This window comes from Varanus komodoensis, unplaced genomic scaffold, assembly GCF_004798865.1.
Source record: "Varanus komodoensis strain SLA01 unplaced genomic scaffold, ASM479886v1 scaffold13_1, whole genome shotgun sequence".
Lineage (NCBI taxonomy): Eukaryota > Metazoa > Chordata > Lepidosauria > Squamata > Varanidae > Varanus > Varanus komodoensis.
In genome coordinates this window covers 7,258,523-7,282,020 of record NW_025335408.1, presented here as the reverse complement: position 1 = coordinate 7,282,020, position 23,498 = coordinate 7,258,523, and the positions used below count along the sequence as shown (strand labels likewise).

The window sequence follows — 23,498 nt, the reverse complement described above, 5'->3', positions numbered from 1 at the left end:
GCTGGAGACTAAGGTGAGCAGGTGAACTGTTGAAATGGTGAAGGGTGCTGAGAAGTGTCAGTTAAACCCTAAAAAGCCAGGGCCATGCATTAACAAAGGTGGATCGCTTGTTCCCCCTGCTTTTGGAGCAACTTCTGCTACTTTTACCTCTTTACATGTGCTTTTCAGTTGACAACTTGGCAATTGGTCCCTGGCAACTGTGCTTAATTTAGCCTAGCTGCAGTCTTGCCTTGTCAAACTGTTGCCTACTTCATTGCACTGCTCGGTTTGACAGCTGAAACAGAAAAGATTGCACATACTGGACAGCCACACGGGAGCTCCTGCTAGCTTGCAAAAGACCAAATGATAATGCTGATGATTTAGAATTACATTTGCACAATATTCTGAGGCTGAAAAAAGTAAAACCCCTTCTGCTGAGAAGGACACTGGGATGCTGGCTGGAGGACCATGGGGAAAGGAGAGGGAGAACAGGCCACAGAGCCTGATCATATCACCGGTCGTTCCACAAGCAACCCTCATGACCCTCATGGTGTCCATTATTCAGAAGGTGGTTTAGCATAATATGCAAATGTGATCATTAAGAACTGTTATAATAAATTCACATGAAGTTAGTCACTCTTGTTGTATAAATTACTTCTCTCATTTGAAGAAATGATCTTTGGAACATACTGCGTTAAACCACATAGTTAAACTATGGAATATCCTATCATGAGCTGTGAACAGTCTACTGGATGTGCTTCTGTGAACCAGCAACCTTTAAAAGGCAATTAGATGCATTGGTAGAAGATTAAAGCTATCACTACTAGTCATCGTGGCTGTTTATTACTGTCAGCATGCCTCTGTATGCCCATTTTTGGGAATGCAAACAGAAATGTGGCATTGCTCTCATGCTCCGCTTGGGAACTTCCCATGGCATTTGTTTGGCCACTGTGCATACAGAATTCTGGACTACATAGGCCTTGGTCTGTTATGGCTTTTATGTTCTTAAGAAGTGTATATCCATAGCAGATTGTAATTTCCCTTTGTTCTGCTGTCTTTAGGCAATCTTTCTCAACTCATTCCCAGCTATATACTCAGAGCTGCTGAAACTATTCGATGTGAGAGAGGTGGCAAATTTGGTGCGTGATACTCTAGGCAGTTTGCCAACCATCACAAATGCAGATGAATCCCTTCAAGCTGTGAAACTCCAGTGCATCGGAAAAACAGTGGAGAGCCACCTATACACCAACCCAGGTAGAATGCACAATGTATGATTTCTCGGTAGTTAAGATAGTCTTTACTATTTAATCATATTATTCTTATGCAAAAACACAGGAAAGTTAACCATAAACTCTCAGAATTTGTTTTACATCAGCATTTCCAATAATACTCAGAAGCAGTCTGGGATTAGAACACCTTAAAAAGTGTCTTCCTCCGTACAAATCCCCCTCTACTGAGTATCTCTTCCAGGTCCCCATCAGAGTTTTGATGGCTGAACATTCAAGATGGAGACTTTTTGGTAGTGGCACTCACAATTTGCAATAGCCTTCCAACCATTGCTGGTCACTTTTGGATAACAGCTAAGACTTGCAGCTAAGACTTCTTTCACCAGGTGTTGATGTCTTTGAAAATTAACTTTTGTTTCAGCACTTGTACCAAGGCCATCATGCTTAGGACATCAAGAAGCTTAAGATGCACAGCGTTTCCCTCTCATTTTTTCAGACTGGAGTTAAATATAAGCAATAGGAGAACTCATGCTTTGAAAAGCCATAGCTCTGAATTAGCTAAAATATGAAATTGTCTTTTGGAGACACTGGATGCCTACATTTAAAAATTCTGCCTTTCTGAGCATTCATTATTATCTGTTTTCTGTCCATACCAAAATTGAAAGCATATAAGATCCAGTTACTTGGGAACAGTCTTGCAGTTTACATCTGTATGTTGCTGCGTTAAGACTCAGTCAACCAGTCACTAAGACCTAAAATGAAACTGACATCTTAATCCTGAGTATCATTAAGACACACACACACACACACACACACACACACACAGCAGTTAAAAGACAGTAGATGGGAAATTAACCAGTAGAAGGTTGTTTAATAAGTTGTGTCTGGTCCATCTGATCAGAGGAAGTACTTATAGAATTCATGGGAAATTTTGAACTATTCAAAAAAGAGGATTTTTCTGTCCAGTTGGAGAGAGGTAATAACAGCATATCTGGAAATAGGCTACAGTGTGCTGTGTTGAACAGGACTAGGTAAAATCTGATTTTCCTGAGCTCACAATCCAATGCTTGGAAATAGGCATGTGTGAAGAATCCAATAAGGTATGAAATTGATTGGATTCATACCAATATCCATTTCAGTGGATTTTGATTGATTTTCATGATGTGGTCCTGTGACTGTGTCAGGAGAGGGGTACCGGCTAAAGCTGCCTCTTCCTTGATTTTCCATGAAGAGCAACACCAGAAGGACAGTGCATTCACCGGGTCTTTATTGCCACTTTACACTTTCACCAGCTTGCTTCCCTTAGCGCCTTGACCTGGCCTGCTCTGGCTCCCTTCTCATCTGCCGCTAAGGCAACGAACGGCCGGAACACTCCCCAGTCTCCGCTCTTCATTGGTGCTGGCTCGCCTGCCAGTGACCGCCTTGCCCGCTTTCCACACGTGTGTCTCCGCTTTCTCTCCTCTCTCTCCCTCCCCCCCTCCTTTATCCTCCCTCCTCCTGCACCATTCCACCCAACCCAGCTGTTCCTGCCTTCGTCCGCAACCCTGTACAGCTGTGCGCTCACACGTGTCTCCGGCCATTGTCTTCTCACGAGTTGCTCTCCCCACACAGATCCCCAGCCTTGCCCTGTTATCTTCGGCTCTGCTCTGTGGAAGGCCCTAGGAAAAGGGGTGAGCCCCCCTGCCTCCTCACAGGTCCCTTAGATTCTGGCTGGTTAGCATTGAACAGGCAATGAGTCACTGCAAGATTCACAGACTTCCATCTCTAAGGCAGACCAGGTTGTGCATTTTTAACCACTAAAGAAATTTGTGCATGGTGCAATACTATTTGCACAATTACAATTTCTGCAAATCAGCCAATTTTATGCATATTGCACTAGATCTGTGTTGGTTTCGGCAGCTTATTTGTACAGATTTCATTAGTGGGAAGAATATGCAGAATACAGCATACCTTAGAGATGGAAGCTTGCAAAAGCCCTCTTCCATATTGCCTCCTTCCAATAATTGGATCAGGAGTGAGCAGGAAGTCCATTGAGCTCCCTACTCCAAATGGCCCTGTCCCCTTTTTCTGGCTCCACACTTTTGCCTCAATTACCTACCATCTTGGGGATTCCTGGCTTTTGTGCGAATTTTTTCTCCACTCTAAAAGACTGAAAACCTTTCCTAAGACTTAATTACTGACAATAAGAACTTTAAGCTACAATATGCTGGTGGATTTAGTTCTACTTCATTTACCATGGTCCCGCTTGGTGCTGGAATGTAGCCCCCTCTGAACTTGAAGTTGGCCTTATGGTGAAAGATACACTTAACTACTGGTATATAGGATAAGGCAGGCATTCCAGAATGCAAGGTATCTTTATTCAAGACAAGCAACATTTATGGCATGTACTATGCATTCTCTTTAGACTCTAGTTTTTCAAAAGAAGTTCTAAGCAGTTCCTTCAGCAATGGGAGTGCAGAAGTGAGAAGTAGCAACTATATTTTGCCTTGATTTGCTTTTCCCTGTGCCATTGTGCTGAGCTGACTGCCTTTTTAATTTTTGGCATTCAAAGCTAATCAACTGCTTAATTGTAAAAACTTTGTCCAAGCCAGGTTGGTCTCCATCTTGGGATAAAGTGAAATGGAATGTGAGCCAATAGTATAAACTTTCAGTTGTGGAAAAGATGACACAATAAATTTCAGGAAGCGGTATTTTCAAACATGGTATTCCATGGTTGTTGCTACAGTTTTCAGGACCTACACAAAGGGAATATTAGAACCTGGAGGAGAACAGCGTGGGTAGATGGAGCATGCTGGGTAGAACGGAGGTCAATGGAGCATGGTAGAGTGGCATGGAGCCGAGTATGAGACTCCTTGAGTGAAAAGCCAGCTCTGACTGCCTTATTACTCTCAGATTGGGCTGCTTTCTTATCATGATCCTGTATGATGGGTACATTGAGGCCCTTGGAAACAGCCCTGAACAAATGCCCACAATGTGCTGGCCATAACATGTAAAGTGATATACATATAGCTCCCCACCCTATGGGGAATTTTCACAGGGATCCTGTGCCTGGTCAAGAATGAGGCTGAAGGAAACCATGGCTTGCCTAGGACTACTCTCTAGTGAGTCCAGTGCTCAGCTGGCATTTCTCAGTCTGATCCGCACGGCCAACATTCTGCTGGGGTTCATTCAAGAGAAGTCGACAGCACACTTGAATTTAATGCCTAGAACTGTTATATCATTGTTGTTGTTTTCTATTTCTGATCTGTCATCCTCTGCCTTTTAAACTGGCTCTCAGACCCAACCAGAATGCCTTTCCACCCCGTTCCCTGCTGTAAAGAAACTGAAAAAGCACTCTGTTGTCTAAAGTACATTGGTCTGGAAAAAATAAAGCATGACATCCTGGGGTAAAGCTGAGACTCACTGTGATCTGGAATGTAATTAAACTCCCCTTTCGCAGAGGGCAAAATGAACACTTTACAACATTAGAATATTCTTTGCTACAGAGTGCAGGGAAAAATAGCATGTGGAAGGAAGAATTCGTAGGCTGAGCAAACAGATTGTTTGAACGTCTAAGACAAAAGAAGCTTTCTCTGACAAATAACTTCCTGTTCCAAAGCTAGATTTACCTGCTAATCAGATTTGTATAGCACTGAGGGGGTTTCATGTTTTCTACTGTAAGGAAAAGAGAGTGTTGCTGGGTATACCATTTAATTTTCTGTGGCACAGCACAAGCTAGCTTTGCACTGCTGCAGAGTTGTTTCTTGACTCCTGACTTTTCAGGTGCTTCCAAGCCAGGCTTTGATTATACAGTTAAGCTACCTCAATAATTTTGGGACAGGAGAGGGAGGGAGGGAGAGAATGTCATCTCCCACTTTTAACCTTCCCATGTTTCCCTTGTGGAAGCTGAAAGTTTCTTCCACCTTTTTCCTTAATGCAGAAAATGCATTAAGGGGGGAAAGTTGGAACAGCTTGGAACAGCTTCACATTGTATTTCAATTGGTAACATTAGAATCTCTCCATTGGAAGCACACCTTAATAGCTTATACCAGACCAGCAAAACTCAGGCATTCATAAGCATTTTTTAGGAAATATGGGGGAATCTTCATAATAAAGCCCAGAGTCTAAAGCAGTACTTACTTTCCATCTATCTATTCATTTATCTTTAATCATGTTAAAGTCACATGGGGAATGTTTTCATGTGGAGGATATTTCTGCCCTTCAGAAATTATGGGTGAAGTTCACAGTGTGGGGCTATTATTTAAAAAAAAATGAACCTAAGTTCTTAGCCAAAATTTACTGGAAAAAGATACTGTCAACACTAGGGAAATTAAACTTAGTTTTATCTTGCTTTTTACTTTAATTTTATTTGATTTTAAACTTATACTGCCTATATTATGTTTGACTGTGTTATTGTATTTCATGGTTGTAGGTTTGTTTTGTGAACCTTCCAGATAGCTTTGGCTTATTGGCAATATAAAAATATAGTAAATGAGTACAAGTACGCTATGAAGCTTAGGGGTTTGCTCTCTCTCTCTCTCTCATTCATAGTCCCACACAAAACTGGAGGGAAGATGACAGGGAGGGAGGGAGGGTTTTGAATGTGAATCGCTATATCCATGTGCATTACTTAACCATGGTTTAGTGTTACACATATTTGCTATACCTCTCCCTTCACTCATACACTGGGCTGCTTCCTCCTCTGTCATGACTGTGAGGAGATAATCTACTCTTCCATTTTAGGTTAATTGCAATTTGGCATGTTGTCCAAGACTTAAAATGTAGCATCAGCAAATATGATTTAAAGTTGGCTTGTTGAGGAAAACCACAGTTCATCTGGGATTAGGAAACACTGCAAGGTTTGGTTATTCAAAAACTGAAGTAAAACCTTCCAAATTCCCCCTTATTGGTAGAGGAAGAGGGGAAAAGATTATTTGCACCAAAAAGTAAGACTTGGCCATCACAGTGTGTTAAATTTGTCTCCAGGATGGGAGGTCTTGACATAGGTATGTGATGTTTCATGTGTGGATACTTCTAGTCAAGTAATTCCATGTGTGAGTTGATACAATCCTCATTAACACATATTCAGTTGAAATTGAAACTTACATTGAAAGGACAGGATGACTGAATTGTTGCATAATAACTTTAAAGGACAAAAGAAACAATTACTACAGGAGAGCATTTATAGTATATTTTTGTCCTTCCAGAATCCCGCTATATTCTGCTTCCTGTAGTTCTGCATCACCTCTATGTGCATCTGCAAGAACAAAAAGATTTGATCACATGTGCGCGCATCCTTAGCAACATATTTTGCCTCATCAAGAAAAATAGCTCTGTAAGTAGAAGCTGCATCATATAGAATAAAACTACCTTTACCCAATACATTGTTAACACATCTGGAGGCCACCAAACTGACCTCCAGATGTGTTAACACTAAAAACTCATAATCAACAAGTACTGTTTGGATGGAAATCAAAGTTATCTGCATGAGAGGCTTGCCTTCCTGTTGTGTATTTGATATTATTCCTATTTTTCTTAACCACATATTTGGAAAGAACTGTATTTACTCTGGCTTAAACATCTCACTGACATTTTTTAAAAAGATAGATTTTTGATGTGTATGTTTGAATGTCACAAATAGAAAGAAGGGTCAATGTTCCTAATTTTAAAAAGTTCTGAGATCAGGCATGTAATGAACAGCTGGTAATGTCTGCATACCAAAGGTATCTGACAATTACCTGGTGTGTTTCCATTCAACAGAATGGAATCTGAGTTATACCTACTTTCTTCAACTGCTATATGTTTTCTGCAGCTGCTCTTTTTCATAGAGTCATAGAGTTGGCAGTCTCATTGGAAGGTAATTTAATTCAAGTCCTTCCATAGTGCAGGATCTGCAGCAGTGATGGGAAACTTTTGGTGCTCCAGAACTTGTTGGCCTACAACTCTCATAATCTCTCACCTTTGGCTGTGCTGGCTTGGACTGATAGATGTTACAGTCCGACAAGATGAAGAGCACTGCATGCTCTTCATCATGGTCTCTGTGCCCCACACATCTGGGCGCTGTGCCTGCACAGATCCTGCATTTTGGAAGATTCTCTCAGCTCTGTGGATCTTAAGGCAGCTTTCTTGGTTTTTCCTCACCTGCTTTGTATAGAGAATAAATGAGGGAAAGCAAGAACAGTGAGAGATCCAAGCGAACTGACTAAGAGCGGAAACCCCACTTATTTATATGGGGGGAGGGGGAAGTGGGGTGGCGCTCCCCCCCAAAATCCTTAGAGCTGAGAGAATCTTCCCAAATACAGGCAGTGCCCAGGTGCAGCACCCATATGTATGAATGCACAGATGACAACTCAAAGAATGACAGTTACAGGTAAGCAACCTGCCTTTCCCGTCTCCAGATGTACAGTATCCCTGACAGAGGGCTGTCTAGCCTTTGCTTAAATACCTTCAACAAAGGGGAGCCTGCTAAACACTAAGGCTGCCTGTTTCATTTTGGAACTACTCTTTTCATTAGGATGTTTCTCCTCAGAGGTATCTGAAATTACTTTTACTAATTTCCACCCAATCCTGCCATCTGGGTCATCAGAGAACAGCTCTGCACTGCCTTTCTGCATGTCTTTCCTTAATGCTTTCTTCTTTGGGCTCATCTTCCCATTCCTCTTGTTGTGCTTGTTAATTCCAGATAACACTAAAGGCCAAACTGCACATCATGTTAGCTACAGCTTTTAAAAAGTGTGCTTAAACTTACCATTTCTATTTGAAAGGAAAGGCAGCCTTTACTCCCTGTCTGAATGAACAGCCCATCCATGCCACTTTCTTTTGAACATCTCCTCCCTGGCTGCTTTTTGCCCCTGAAGCTGCTGTTTACACCAGAGGCAGTGAAGATATTCTTGTTCCAGATGAAGGCCTCCTTGGGGGTTTTCCTTTGGAATGAAAGTGGCCAGTTTATGAATGCTTTTTTAAAAGTGTGAATAATGTAATGTGTGGTATGCCTTACAAATGTTAAGAAATCAATGTTCCACCTACATGCCTTTTTGTTTGCTTTGGTGCAATTGTGTTTTTGTACATTCTTCTGTATGAGATTAAAAGTACTTTAAGAATGGCAAACGGTAAGATTGGCAGATAAACAGATCCCCCGTTTATGCTGAGGAACAATGACACTGGCAAATATTCAGTGCTGGGCGGGGAACTAATTTCGGCGGGGAGGAGTGGCTGCCCCCCACCCCTGCCTCTTCTGTGAGCTAAATGACATCAGGCTACATGCAGGGTTTCCCTGGTCAGGGAGAGTTCGCATGGAGTGAAGCTACCCAGACCAAGGCATGGGATGGAGGCACCAGCCTCCAGGAAGCACACCTTGGGGAGGATGCCGGGAGCTTGCTGAGTCAGAAGTTAGCCATTCTATGTAATCTAGGCTCATAATACCACATAGAAGACCAACATACATTGAGGCAGAAGATTGGGTTCTGGCAGTAGTCCTTCCAGAGACACAAAGCAGCACTGGATTAGAGGATGGAAGGATTGCAGACCAAGTTCACAAATGGATCGGTCCTTTCTAAAGACTAATGATCCACAGTAGGAATATGACAGATCTGAGTGACAGCAAATACACACACACACACAAAGTATAAGTTTCTTTTCATTCGTATTCTGTATATGTCTCAAAATCTGTTTTCTCAGTTTCACAGAGGGGGCAGCCTTGAGTTTGCACTCTTCATAAACTTAAATCACCTTCCATTGACTTTTCAAATCTAGCTAGGGAAAGACTGGGACACTGTAGTTCTTCTCAGTTATTACTTTTAGCCCCATGTAGCAGCTACAAATACTATTACTATTACAGCTATCCCACAGTAGGTCAGGCATCCTGATCCACATCAGGATCCCAACCTAGGAGTCAAGATCTGGATAAGAATCAAAAATTTGTTTTTGTTATAAAAAAATGCACAAAAGTTGTGGGAGGAGGTATAAGCTGTTTGATATAAATTTTTGGTAATTACTGTGTTGGATCCGAGTGGGTGCTAATAACCATGGGTGCAGAATTATGGCTGATAATTCTGCATAATTCGGAATTATGCAGAATTATCAGCCCCTGGCATTCTCAAAATACTACAGACATTCTAATGAACCAACACAGGTTTCAATGAACTTTGCCTTTCCATGTTTATTCAAGGTACAATCCTACATGTTTTTAGATGGGGAAAAATCCTACAACTCTAAGCATACCACTAGCCAGCATGCTTTCTGAGCATGCTGGGAATTGCATGACTTTCCCCACTAAACATGCCTAGGATTGTGCCCTAAATAGATTAAATGGGATTTCCACTGGGGCAATTAAATAAATGCCTGCCCATTTTAGTTCTCATTCTTATTTTAATACTATTTAGTTATTTTGAAATGGTGAGCAGTGTACTTGTTTCAGCAGAATATATTTCAGAGCTTAGTGAATCCAGGATAAACATATTTTGCTAGTAATAACAATAACAAATATTTACAAACTTCACTTTGAAACATATGGATAAGGAGAACCTTATTTTCTTTTTATGAATAGCAGCCTGAACAGTCTACTTCTTTTTCCTTTTAAAAAAATCCAAGGAGAAGTCAGTTTTGGAAGAAATAGATATAATTGTGAACAGTCTGCTGGATGTGCTTCTCCGAACCATCTTGGAGATCACAAGCCGCCCTCAGCCGGCAGAATCTGCAACGAAGCTTCAGTTTCAGGATGTTACTGTAAGTGTTACAGCACAAACAACTTGGTGCACAGACTGAAAGTCTCATTCATCTGTCTCCCTAATTCATCTGATTGTATAAAAGTAGAAGGAAAGAGGTTCCAGTGAAAAGTATGTGTACATGTTCCAGTGTAGAAATGGAGCACTTGCATGCACCAGGGCTTTTGGATTTCAGTGCCTGAACTCCTTTTATGCACATGGAACTGCCTCAGATATTAAAATCAACTGTGAAGAACATGTGAATGCATACAAAGTATAAGGTTAGGGTTATGTTTTTGCCAGCTCTTTTGGAATATTTTCACCAACTCCAGGAGTAAGAGTTGAATTCTCTGTGCATAGTCACCTCTTTTGTGAAGCTGACTTGAAGGGTTTTATGTAGGACTAAGCAAGAATTGATAAGGGTCTTTTTCTTTGAATTTGTTGTTATTGCATCCTGTCTAGTCATTTCCAACTTATGAGACCTTATGAATTGCATGTTTTCCAAAATGGCCTGCTCTTGACAGTCCTGTTTGGTTTTTGTAAATTAAGGGCTGTGACTTCCTTTATGGAATCAATCCATCCCATATTTGGCTTTCCCTTTCTTCTTCTGCCTTCAGCTTTCCCTAGCTATACATCATCCCAAGACATCTAAGTATGGGATGGTATAGAAAAGTTTTAAATAAATAAATAAATAATAGCATGACTGCCTCCTCTATTGAGTTTATCCTTTTTTATGATGAGGCAGAAGTACAGTAGCCTCAGTTTCATCCTTTTTTAGAAACTTGTTATTAGCATGTTTGCAGGAATTGTTTAGGTACTGAGAGTTAAGACTGATTAAGTCATGAACATGGTTTTTCCCCATGGTTTTTTAAATTTTTAATTTAAAAAATAATAAAAATAAAAAGAGATTGATTAGGCCCATCCTCTTGCAAATGTTAATTACTTCTGCTCTTCTTGAGATGTCTATCAGAATCCTTATGATAACCTTTAATCATAATGTCAAATATTATTACCTCTAATAATATTACCTCAGGATTTGCTAACTATAAAAATAAATAAATAGCTTCCAAAGACAATGTGAATGGACTCTACAGTAAACATTTGTGTTTCATGTAATCTACTATCCTGTAAACATCAGTAGTCCAGACAAATAATTCATGGATGCCTCCACAGAAAACCTAAGAGCAGTATCTTTTCCTCCATTGTTTGAACTCAGGACCTGCTAGTTCACAGCTTACTTGACCGTGAAAATGGACAGCTGGTTTGTTTGTTGCTAATTGCTTTGATGGATCCTTGCAACTTCCCTAATTCCTTTGAGAGAAAATGTCTAAATCAGTGGCTACCACTATATCTTGTGATAGTGAATTCCCAGTGCTCAGCTATTAAAGTGTTCTGTGCAGAAGTACTTTATTTCATCTGTGCTAAATATACTGACATTCAGTTCATTGGATGACTCCATGTTCTAGTGTGATGAGACATGGCAAACAAAATATCTTGGGTATAAAGATATTTATAAAGACTATTGGGTATAGTCAGTTAACACAGGAAATAAATCAGTCTGTGAGGTATAGCAAGAGATTGAGATGGAAAAAGAGTGCTGGATGTTTCAGTCAGGGATGTGGCAAGCAACACTTAAGCTGTTTCCTCCTTGCTATTTTCTGGCCCTTGCTTTTCACCACAAGAAGATCTTCACATTTTCTCTCCTGTGGCAAGAGAAACAGCTTGGAGATAATTTTAAGGAGACAAATAGTGGGGGAAAAGAGGAAAGAGTAAGTAGACCCTCTGTCTCTTGTTTCACTCCTGAAACTGATGCAACAGCGTCATACAAATAGTTTTCATTAAAAAAAGAAATGCTAAGACACTATTCACACATTTTTCCATTGCATTTTCATATAGTTTATTCCTTCAAGTAAATTAGCCCCATAAGTCCTATCTCATTCCTTGATAAGTAGAGGTTGATAGGAGTTGAATTCCTATTTTTCTGAGAACAGCAGAAACACTGTGGAAGAGAAATAATGTCAGGTTATGTCTGTATCCATTAAAATGATAGGAATCTTGCAAAGTGGGAGGCATATGAGGATTTTTAAAAGAGCTACTGATCTATTTCTGTTCATTCAGCCAAGTTTTAGCATGTTTGGCTGAAGTTCATTCAGCCAAACATTTAGCACATTAATTCTTCCCCTTGCAGCCTTCTTAGTCCAGCTTTTCTTTCATTTGAGACCTAGATTTATATAGATAGGTAGATAAATATATCCCTGTAGTATTTATTTATTTATTTATTTATTTAGGATTTTTTTTTTTAAGGCTGTCCAATCACTTCTGTCTCTGGACAGCTCACAACAATCTATAAATACAACAATAAACAATAATATATCTTTCCTAAACAATAATAAATTGGATATCCCATGACTGAAATATATAAAATTAATAATTAATAATAATAGTAAAGTTAGATTAAAATAATAATAATTAAAATTCTTATCATTAAAATATTGGTTAAATAAAAAGGTCTTGACCTGGTGCCAAAAAACATGTAAAGACAGTGCCAGGTTGACCGTTTTGGGGAGCACATTCCATAGCTTGGGCGCCACCACAGAGAAGGCTCTCCTCCGGGTATGTTCTCTCCTAACCTCTTTCAAGGAGGGTTCCTGGAGCTGGGCCTCTGCTGCCGATCTTAGGGGGCGAGAGGGCATATGGGGAAGAAGACGTTCCTTTAGGTATCTTGGTCCCAAGCCATCTATGCTAGCAATACATTCTAAATGATACTTTTTCTGGAGGCAAATATTTATAGACAATCTAATAAAATTCAACATCTTTAATGTTCGCTCTGTTATACTGGCAAGAAATTAAAGCAATATTGACAGAGTTCATGTACATCTTCAGCAGCACACTTATGTCCTATGAAGGTGTCCTTAAAATATTTCATGATTCTGTATGTTTGAGTGGTGCACAATTGTGACACTATTAAATAGTGTGATACATTACTTCATGTGGTTGAAGACTTGCTGAACTTACATCCATTGATTTTAACAGTCCACACACGTCATTATTGCTAAATAAAGCTCGTAGAATTAAGTATAGCCTTAAGCTTTCATTTTAATGGGCTTCCTTTTGAGAAACTCAATTTGCACATGGCTGCACTTGCCTCAAAGCTGTATGAAGGTCTTATTCATGTGTAGTGCAGAAGAATAGGCTCTCGCATCATGTAAGCCATTGTATGGGGAAGTTTCAAGTGCCACATCCAATCCTTAATTTTTAAGTGACTCACTGCACAGCATAAGGCAATTATATACTGTTATGTAGCAAGTTCATGCAGTACTATACTTGCTTATGGCAACACACTGAGCCAAATGCTCTTGATTTGTGAAGAAAGATACCACCCAATTTGTGGTGTAGGTGGCAGGTTCATTCACCATGTGTTGTCAAGAATCCATTTTGTGCTTATCAAAATGGTAAAAGGAGTACATTGTATATCATGTAGGTGGACCTGCACTGAAATACCAGACTCAACTTTCCATCCCAGATTTAGCAGCTAGGCTTGTCTTGCTTATAGGAGTGAGCCTAGGAAAGAGGTGTTCCTGTATGCCCCAACTGTGGCATTTCTGCCTTAGGTTATCTGTGCCTGCACTTCACAAACTTAACGGTATCTACAACACAATACTATGCCTGTTTATTCAGAAATGACTTGCACTATGTTCAGCAGGGGCTTATTCCCAGGAGCGGTGCAGAGTTGCAGCCTAAGATATTCAGTACTAGCGAACTTATGACTTACATAGCGGTTCAGGAAGTTAACTAAGGGGCACAAAGAACTGGCACACATTTCCAGCACATTTCTTTTTGGTGGAACTTAAATAGGAGATATGCCCATTTACATTGTGTGTGTGTTGTGTTATTGGGTTTCGAGCCAAAAAAACCGATTAATTTGCTTGTGAACAGATACAATAGAAAGATGATTGTGTAAACAGTTTGATGCCTTTTTGATTGTTTTTTAAAAGCATTTCTCAAGAGCACACTTTCTCAAGAGGCTCACTTCATCTTCTGAAATCGGTGCTGTTATCCTGGTATACCAATATTGTTTTAAAGCTTACAAACAGACATTTGCTCAACAGGGACCTTGTACGTAGAAAACATTATGTAAGCTTATAAATTAAACAGAATGGGTAATCTCAGGTGAATAGAATAGTAGTAATGGAATCCTCTGTATGTTTATTTAATAGTATCACATTCAGTATGGTATTCTGATTCTAGAATTGTGGTATCAGAAATTGTGACTAGCCTTAAACAGAGAGGAAAGAACACCTCATAAATAGGAAAATTATGTGATGCTAAATCAAGGCTGGAGAATGTGTGGTCTTCCAGACATTGTTGGACTGCCACTTCTACCAGCCAAAAGCAATATAGCAGTTGGTAAAACCCACTGAGAATGTAGCCCAATGACATCTAAAGAATCGCATATTCTCCAGCCCTGGGTTACAGCTAATTCTTTTCGGTGGAACTTCCCATTGCTTTTCATCCTTTAAAAACACACACTCCTGATCATCAATATAAATTGTAATAACAATTGCATTCATTTTACTACTTTTGGTAGTAATGCCTTTCCTTTCTGTTAATATATGTATATATATTTCTTTTAGGGAGAATTTGTTTCATGCCTGTTATCATTATTACGACAAATGACAGACAGACATTACCAGCAACTACTCAACAGATTCAAGACAAGAGATGAACTGAGAGTAAGTAACAAGATTTGTGTTTTAGCTCCTGTAAATAATTTCTGGTGCTTTTCTCAAGCAGCTTATGATTACCCTGTTTTGCTGAAATGTCTGTTAATATACACGTGTGAAGACACAACCCAGAGGATGCTGATGTGAGCTTATTTATCTCAGTGGGAATCATGGCCATTTTAACATCCTTGGGATGTTTTGTTCACGGTTGGTGAAATCATGATAATTTGCAAGACAAACTTTATCATCTGTGGAGCTCAGTGTGGTACAGTGCTTGCATGCTGGACCTAGCCATGGAAGAGAGAGATTTTAATCATAACAAAACCAAACAAACAGAAACCTCAATTAATCAATCACTATGTTTAATTAAAAATTTCTGTAGAGGTAATTCAAAATGTGAAGGTCTGGGGGAAAAAAACTGGAAAAATGAGAATTTTTTTCCCATTTTGTTTTTTCTCTAAACTGAATAGTATTGGGTTGTGAAATACTGTCTTTTAGGTCTTATCCAGGCTTTACTCCCTACAAAACAATTTCAAAAAAACTATCTAATAAGAATACTTTAGTGGAAAGATTAGAGCTGTAACATGTCTGGAAATAATGAAGCCTGAGGAGATTTTATTTTTTTAAAATATCTGTAAGATTCCAGCAGTGTTATTTATTCTGTTTCTTATTAAAATTATTGACCTAATTTATCTTTTGCTGATTTCCAAGACATGCTCAGTTTCTCCACAATAAGTAGGGTTACCATATCGTAACAGAGATGAGTACATATTATTGAGAGTTTGAGTTCTCCACAGACTACTGTGTTTCTGGGCATGTTCTGCTAAGATGCTGTAGCAGTCAGTTAATGAGGTTCTAATCTAATCTAAAACCTACATGTAAAACCTAAATTCCCACCCTTGTCAATGGCTGACTTAGAGCATCATGTGGCTCCTCTCCTCTCCTCTCCTCTCCTCTCCAATTAACTTTGAAGCTTGGATCTATCAAACTGACTGCCACAGTTTTTAATAAAGTTCTCAAAGCTTATCACTGGGGAATGCTACTTGAGATATAAATTTTTTTGCTGCTGCCACTGGAATAAACCCTCTCTATCTGAAGGAAGTCAGTAGCCTGGCTCCTGTAGCATAAGGATCGAATCAACACTACCATTAAGGACCAAATTTCAAAATGTTAAAAAAAGATGTTCATTACAGGAAATTATTTCCAAAGTAAACAAAATGTCACTCTTCAAATAGTAGACTGGAGCTGCTTTAAAGTTTCTTTAATATGGGGTCTTAATGTTCCTAAGCCAAATAAAATCTGGAGCTTTTCCTGCAGGCCAAATTTCCTTAGGCTCTGTGTTTGGAAGTCTCCCTAGATTTCCTTATAAAGAGGAACAAATGCTGTACACCAGTCTTCCTTTACCTCTAGCTTTTGCAGTTGCTTCTAGCTTCTATGATGCTTCAGATATTTCAGTGACTCCTTGATGATAATAGGAGCCTAAAATATGTTATGCATATGTTCATTTGCTCATAACATTATCATCTTTGGTATATTTAAATAGAGTACATAAGCAGTACTCATTTACCTAAAGTATCTCTCCCCGACCTGGGGACTTCCAGATGTTCCAGACTACAGTGCTCAGCATCCCCAGTGATAGTTCATACTGCCTAAGGCTGATGGCAGTTGAAGTCCAAAATGTCTGATGGACACCAGGTTGGCTACGAGTGTCCCAAAACTGTAAAATACTTTAGATTTGTAAAGAGCTAAACAAATGTTAAGTATGTGTATTTTTCAATTTTCCCAATATTTCCAAGGAGTTTGGAGGGAGGTGGGAGGAGAATAAGAAAGAAAGAAAGAAAGAAAGAAAGAAAGAAAGAAAGAAAGAAAGAAAGGGTTTTCTTTTCCATGGCCTTAATAATTTCCAAAATTTTGCACCTCTAAAGATGATTTAAGTAAGATATAGGGATTCATCTAATGTGTATAGCTGAAGGTCAAGAAATAAATTCTGCATTCAAAGATGAACTAGAGGCACTAGAACAATATAATGTTAGCTATTTCTCACTTCATAGAAGAATCCGTGCACCTTCCTATGAGTTCAACACATATGCACTGAGGCTTTTCACATGTGGAGCCATGATGATTTAAACAAAGACATGCCCGGGTGGCCGTCTATGCTATCTTGAATATTTAAAGCTGACTATGGGTTGTTGTTTAAACCTGTTCCAAGGGTTGCTGAATCCTTGTGTAACCCACACCAGTCAGGTTCATACAACATGATAACCCATGGTCAGGGACTGAATATTCAGGAAGCGTCCCCCACTCCCATGTCATGCAAACTCAGTCCAAAGTGTTGTTAAATCTTGTTATTAGTCACAGGTAGATCTGTCTGTGGTGCTCTCCCCCCTCCTCCACCCCTGCAAAAAGACACAAGCACCCTCTTAGTTCCGATTTGTTTGTAGTTTAAGCAATCCTGTAGGTCATAGGCATCATTCATTAAAGCCACAGTGAATGTGGATGAATATACTTGAGTAACTTCCAGCATAACTGCTAGAGACTTTAATCCACTAGACTAAGGAAGTGCTGCTATTATGTCCATCATGACAGCATCATTTTACAATCTATAACAACATTGGCTTGCACCATCCAGGAACTGAGTTATATCAGTGCTATTATTTTTGTACTACTTAGTCTCTCTCTCTCCCTCCCTCCCTCTCTCTCTCTCTCTCTCTCTCTCTCTCTCTCTCTCTCTATATATATATATATATATATATATATCCTCTTTATTTTCACAAAGTACATTAGAAAAAGGGGAGGAAATATGTGGGAGAAAAGGTGCGAAGAGATAATCCACAAATACAGCATATAATTTCAGCATTTAAACATATTCATAAAAAGGTGAAAAATTTCTCTGCTGTAGTCCCACACAAATCATTCAATTCTTAACAGGAGGCCTTTCCAGCTTACAAAACTGGTTATGGATATTAAGATTGCTTTAATATTGGAATAAATATCACCAACATTTATACAAATTCTATTTTCTTTAACAACTCTTTAACTAATAAGTTCACATATTACAAAAGAAGCCATACCTGGGCATGTATTTGGGTAGGGAACCACAGAATGCGAATCAGATTGTACACAATATCTTTGAAAGATTTCTATTTATTCGTAGTTAGTCAAACTGTAAAGAGCTGGTATTTATGTAGATGAAGAAGCACCTGTGCATTATACTCTAGAGGTAGAAAACGTCAAAACTCTAATGTGTTACACACAGATAAAAATGCATAAAGTTTAATGGGTCTGAATGGCATCTTCTTTGACTCACAGGTGTGTGTTTTTTCGGGGTGTAATTAGAACATGATTGACCTTCTATATCTAATTTAAAAACATTTTTGATATTATTCCTTTGAAGTTCCTTAGGAAAGAAAATAGTTTTTTTCTCTAAATGCGTTTTGCTTCATTTTCAAAAGTTCTATTGTTATTGTTAACAATGTTCTTACAGATGTTTCTCTTACCTAAATAATGAACTTTTTTGTTTTAGGATTTTTTGTTGCAGATTTTTACTGTATTTCGAATACTGATACGGCCAGAAATGTTTCCAAAGGATTGGACAGTGATGCGTTTAGTTGCTAATAAGTGAGTCTTCTTAAATATAATCATAAGCTAACTCATGGTGATGGGAATGGAAACAAATCATTTGGACTATCACACAGTTCTGACAAATTGTATATCTCTGTGCACAAAATTAATATCTGTTTCCTCTATCAGGGAAAACAGAACAATCCCAGCTTTTGTATTTGCAGTTTCTCCAAATCCACATGAGAAACATTCACATTGCAACTAATGGGGATGTAATATTAGCCTCTGCCATTACTACTCTTCTTATGAAGGCAATAGAGACAGTCACTAGATGAGCTTCCCAACCCCATGAAATGCCAAGGGATTTTGAATAATCTAAGTTAGAGAAAATAATATTTTGTCTTAAATTTTTAAGCATTACAGAAGGGGAAGTGTAACCTAATAGGAGCTTTGGACTAGGAAAGGCAAGTTAGAAATGCATGAACAGAACGTACAGTGAAATCTTTCCCTATTTCTTGCTGAGCTCTGATTTATCTCCCAGAAAAGTTCAATTCTTGAAGACAGGGCTAGGGCTAGAGAGAGCGAGAGAGCGAGAGTGAGCATAAAGGCTTAATGCTAACCATGGTGCTATCCGCTATAACCCCAAAATAGACAAGTCACTGGGCCATTGGTTATGAAGCCAGAGAACTGTGGATGATTTACAGTCTGGAGCATATTGCATGCCAACAAGTTGAGTTCTGACATCAATGCCTTGGCAAAGCCAAGTAAGCAGAAGGGTGATTGCTAAGAACTGGCAGTATTTGGTGTTAGTTAAATCCTCTATCAAAGGCCGATAATGTACAGATTTTTATTTCCTTACTAACACACACCACTAGAAAATTAATAGTGGTTTATGGAAGCCTTGTTTGACAAGCATTTTTTTGTACCAAGCATAAAACTTGAAGTGACATTGATGAAGTACTCATATCTTCCCACCCCATAGTTATCTTAAGTACTCAAAAGTTCTTCATTCAGGATGCTATTAATTGTACACATTGCATCTATATACATTTCCACAAGAATTAAATACTGTGTTAAAATGTCACGTTGTATATACAGTCCGTCTACTTCTTGAGGGTATACTGAAACAGGCTGGATAAAAATCAATGGTATTTTTTTCAAAAAATAAAAATGTATTTTTAAATGTAAATCAGATGTTTTATTTAAATTAAATTTTTTAAAATAAAATGCTTTTTGAGGAAAAATATATAAAGATAGTTTTCTAATTAGTATACATTAAAGTCCATAGGTTATTCATCATGAAATAAGGATTACTTTTTAATTATGTAGCATGAGGCTGTAGCATCATGCAACATTTAAATTTGTTGGTAAATGAATTCTTTAATCTATTCACAATGTCTTGTTTTTCCAGAGATTTCTGTAAGATTGTTGGGCATTTTTTCTGTCTAGAAGATATTATCACAGATGCTTGGTTTTACAGTTCTCAAAACTGTTAATTTGTGTCTGTAGAGATCACATGCCTCTTCTTCAAAATGTCATAAACATACAGAGTTGAGAAAAAGACCTTGATCCTATTATTCCTTTGCAAAACCATGTACACAGAATCAACTCCTTATCTCCTAAGTGCTAAGTTTCAAAAATTCAATGAATAGAATGAGATTGTTGGAAGTGGAATAGATCTGCACAAGAAGCAGAGTGAGAGGAGGGAAGGGTAAGCAATAAAAATGAAAGTGAAACCTTTTGATCAGAATACTCCACAAGTCTTTCGATCTTTTTGTGTAAAGCCTGAGGTTTATCATAGTTTCCTTTCCCTGGAGGAAAAAACCTATAAAGGCAGCAGGCCGTAAAAGATACCCAGTTTGGGAATATTTTAATGACGTTCCTCTACCTACGGGTAAGACATACATGCATGCAAATTAAGTAGAAAAGCATGATATAAATCTAGTCTTTCTGACTAGTGATTTAAATTGAATTAAATCAAATCCACCCTGTACAGAAAGACTTTCGCAATAAACTTTGGATGCATTGGATTTTGAAACAGGTCTAAGTCCAAAGGTACGTCAACTTTGGTAGAACCCAGCTGTCATGGTTTGTTAACTGAAAACAACCTTCAGTTCACATCCAAACAGAAAACAATAGCATATTCATGGATTGTGGTTCATAAACCATAGTGAGTACAGCTGTGTTCACACAACAACTCACCATTCAACAATTAAGACTCAATCCATATTCAATGCTAAGTGTGGATTGTTGTGTTTTATAAATTCAGCTACTCTATTTTTGTTACACATGATTGGCAAACATTTTAGACTCAGCAATGGCAGAAGAGCAGACTCTGTTGCTTCAAATCAGTGGCAGAGATTTGATCTTCCTGGAATCCCACCCCAGTGTTACCTAGAACAGGGGTCTCAAACTCAACTGACCTGGGGGCCGCTGGAAGTAGAGTCTGGGTGAGGCTGGGCCGCATCAAGTATTCCACCACCGCAGTGGTGGTGGGCCGCTCATCCCGCGGCTGGCCCGGGCACCACCGGCGCTTTGAAGGCCACAGGGCCCCTCCCCTGTGCCCCGCCCCTCCCGGCAATTGGCCCGCGGGCCACGAGTTTGAGACCCCTGACCTAGATGATCCCCATTTTTCTGATTCCACCACTTTCTCCTATTTGGTCCCTTCATTTCCCCTAAAACTATCGCTTTGCAGTGACCCAGCTTTTGTGCAGTTTCCCCCCATTCTGAAAAGCTTACGGCCAGTAAGATCTTTAAGCTAAAATAACCTGATATTTTGGCACTCCCCTTTTGCCTTCAGCCCTGCTTTCTTTCCACTTCAGTGCAGCCCACTGAGAGTTTCCCTGAAACGGAATTTGGATCTCAAGCTGAAAAACTTTCAACACCTCTGCTTTAAATCTGTAGTGAATTATCAATATGGTTGTCTTCCATTCTTGAAATAACAACACACTGACATCCAAGTAAAAAGGATTTTTTTCTTTAACTATCTCAATAAGATACAGAATTTTAGATGATTTGTACATAAAAGCATGCATGTTGATTTGATTTGAAATCATTGGTCACATTCTCTAATCAGAGCTTTGGTAGGAGGTAATAGAGAACAAAGCATATTTCTTAACACTTCCTGGAACTTCAGATCTCTGGGGAAAAAACACTGGGAGTTCTGTTTCTACAGTTTTTTGGACATATGCTACAGAATGTCATGCTGCCCAGGGAAGCCTTAATTTGAATGATGGGGAAAAGTCAGCTTCCAGAAATGGATTTTAAAATATGCATAACCTACTGAATGTATTTGAATTAAGATGGTTCTGTTCATATCCACATATGGAAACCTTTCAGATTGGCCAATTTTATTTCATCCCTGATGAAATTGATAGTTTTTAGCCAATTTAAGCTAATGATGATGGTTCTGCATTAGAACTAGATGCAAAACAGATGTTACAGTGGTTTGTAGATTCCCATTTCATAAAATATTGGGGATTTTATTATGTGTTGTTTAGCTTGTAATCAGCAGATGCTTTTGTTGCCCTAATTTTAAAAATGCAAAACAAAATAAATTCTATAATCTCTTCTAATATATTTATATCTTAATATAGCCTATATCCAAACTCAAAATTTAATCCTACTTTTGTTCTTTTGCTAGTGTTATTATTACAACAGTGTTATACCTTTCGGATGCCCTTCGTAAAAACTTCTTAAATGAAAGCTTTGATTACAAGGTAAGGTAACAGTTGGCATGTAGTATGAAGATCTTTTTCTCCTAAATGCCTATTTCTCTATCTACCTGCCTACATGTATCTTTAGTTCATCTGCCTGGTTACAATGTGTTTCCAGCACATTGATCCCCCCCATAAATCCAACCCCTTCTTGCAGTCTCTGTGTCAGCCAAAATAAGCACAAATCAGAGACTGAAAGAAATCATAATCTCACTTGAGCCAAGTAAAGATGATTATATCAGTTCTTGTAATTTCTATGGTAACATATGTATAGACATATTTCACCAGAGTTGCTTTTTAATGTTTCATTTATAGGTTGGTTTGCTAACTGATTCTGAAACCATGATGAGGTGGACTTGAGCCCACAAAACCTGTGCCACCTTAAATTTATTATGGGATAATACATCATTGGTTTTGCTTCAAAATAATGCACATACCCCTTGAGGAAGATAAGTAAACTGGCATGATGCTTGCTTACTCTTCCTGATGTGCATGCTTAGCATTGTATACCATGGTTTATGAAGTTGGGATAGTTGCATCTGAAGATGCCCCCTTCCCCCAGTCTCTTTGAACGCCACAGTGATTGACCATTGTAACTAACAAGAATTCTGGAATTATTGTTACAGTGGTGTCATAAGATGTGTCATTAGAATGATTACTTTTACTACTACCTCCTGTTTCCACTTTATGCCCTCCAGAGGCATTGGGCTACCACTCGGGGAAAGTGGCTCTTACCAGAATGTTTTCTGCTGTCCAGCTTTATATATATCTGTATCTATATGTTTAACAAACATTTGTTTTGGCAGCATCTACTGATAATAGAACACAGACCTAAGGTAAAGTCATAATATAAGATGCTGGTCTGTAAAAAATGCTTTGGATTTTGTCTGGATATGAATTCTTAATCTAAAAAGGATGAAATAGACCAGACTTTGTTTATTTTTAGATTTGGGATTCCTACTTCTACCTAGCTGTCATTTTTATCAACCAGTTGTGTCTTCAATTAGAAATGTTCACACCTTCGAAGAAGAAAAAGGTATTGGAAAAGTAAGTATCATTGTTGCCTCCCAGAAAACAAGAGTGTATCCAACATTTGTGGCATACATTTTTCCTGTATGAGGGATGACAAGGGAGTGGAAGTATTCATTTATTGCAAAATATAAGATATTCCTTTTAATACAGGCAGGCAAACTTTCACAAAGGCACTTACTGATAATAGTTATCAATAATCAGAACTCTTTCCTGTGTGTCACTGAACTGGGTCAGAAAAAAATTCTCTTAAGCATATTGGTATAGTCTTGAATGAACTTGGCCTATCTGATTCAAGGTCATCTTGATTCCAGTTTATTGAAAGGAATAGAGATGGCATGCCAGACAGCATCAGTCAGAACCCAAAGAAAGAAAGAATGCTCATGGGAAAGAATGTTATGCACAGTTCGAATCTGGTTTGCTGCTGAAGAGGCAAACTGCTTTTTAAATGAAATACTGGCTTGGCTCTTAAGCAGTTGGAGCAGCTCTAGGGAAGACATAAGGACAACTTTTTCCCTGTGCAAGCATGTCCTTTCCTTGGATTCCAGCCATCCTCTTGGTATAGTCCCAGAAGCACTCTTT

At 38.7% G+C, this 23,498-nt stretch overlaps 1 protein-coding gene across 6 annotated transcripts in view; it reads left to right on the top strand.

Annotated features, from left to right (window-relative positions):
• The window catches only part of DOCK4 (dedicator of cytokinesis 4), a 269,237-nt gene that overhangs the window by 185,367 nt on the left and 60,372 nt on the right, over positions 1–23,498 (top strand). For all 6 annotated transcript variants that reach the window (XM_044422953.1, XM_044422952.1, XM_044422951.1 and 3 more), the window contains exons 23-29: positions 1,041–1,233; positions 6,392–6,519; positions 9,774–9,908; positions 14,521–14,619; positions 18,134–18,228; positions 21,815–21,890; positions 22,834–22,934. In XM_044422953.1, coding sequence (XP_044278888.1) covers positions 1,041–1,233; positions 6,392–6,519; positions 9,774–9,908; positions 14,521–14,619; positions 18,134–18,228; positions 21,815–21,890; positions 22,834–22,934 — 827 coding nt within the window. The remainder of the gene's footprint in view (positions 1–1,040; positions 1,234–6,391; positions 6,520–9,773; positions 9,909–14,520; positions 14,620–18,133; positions 18,229–21,814; positions 21,891–22,833; positions 22,935–23,498) is intronic.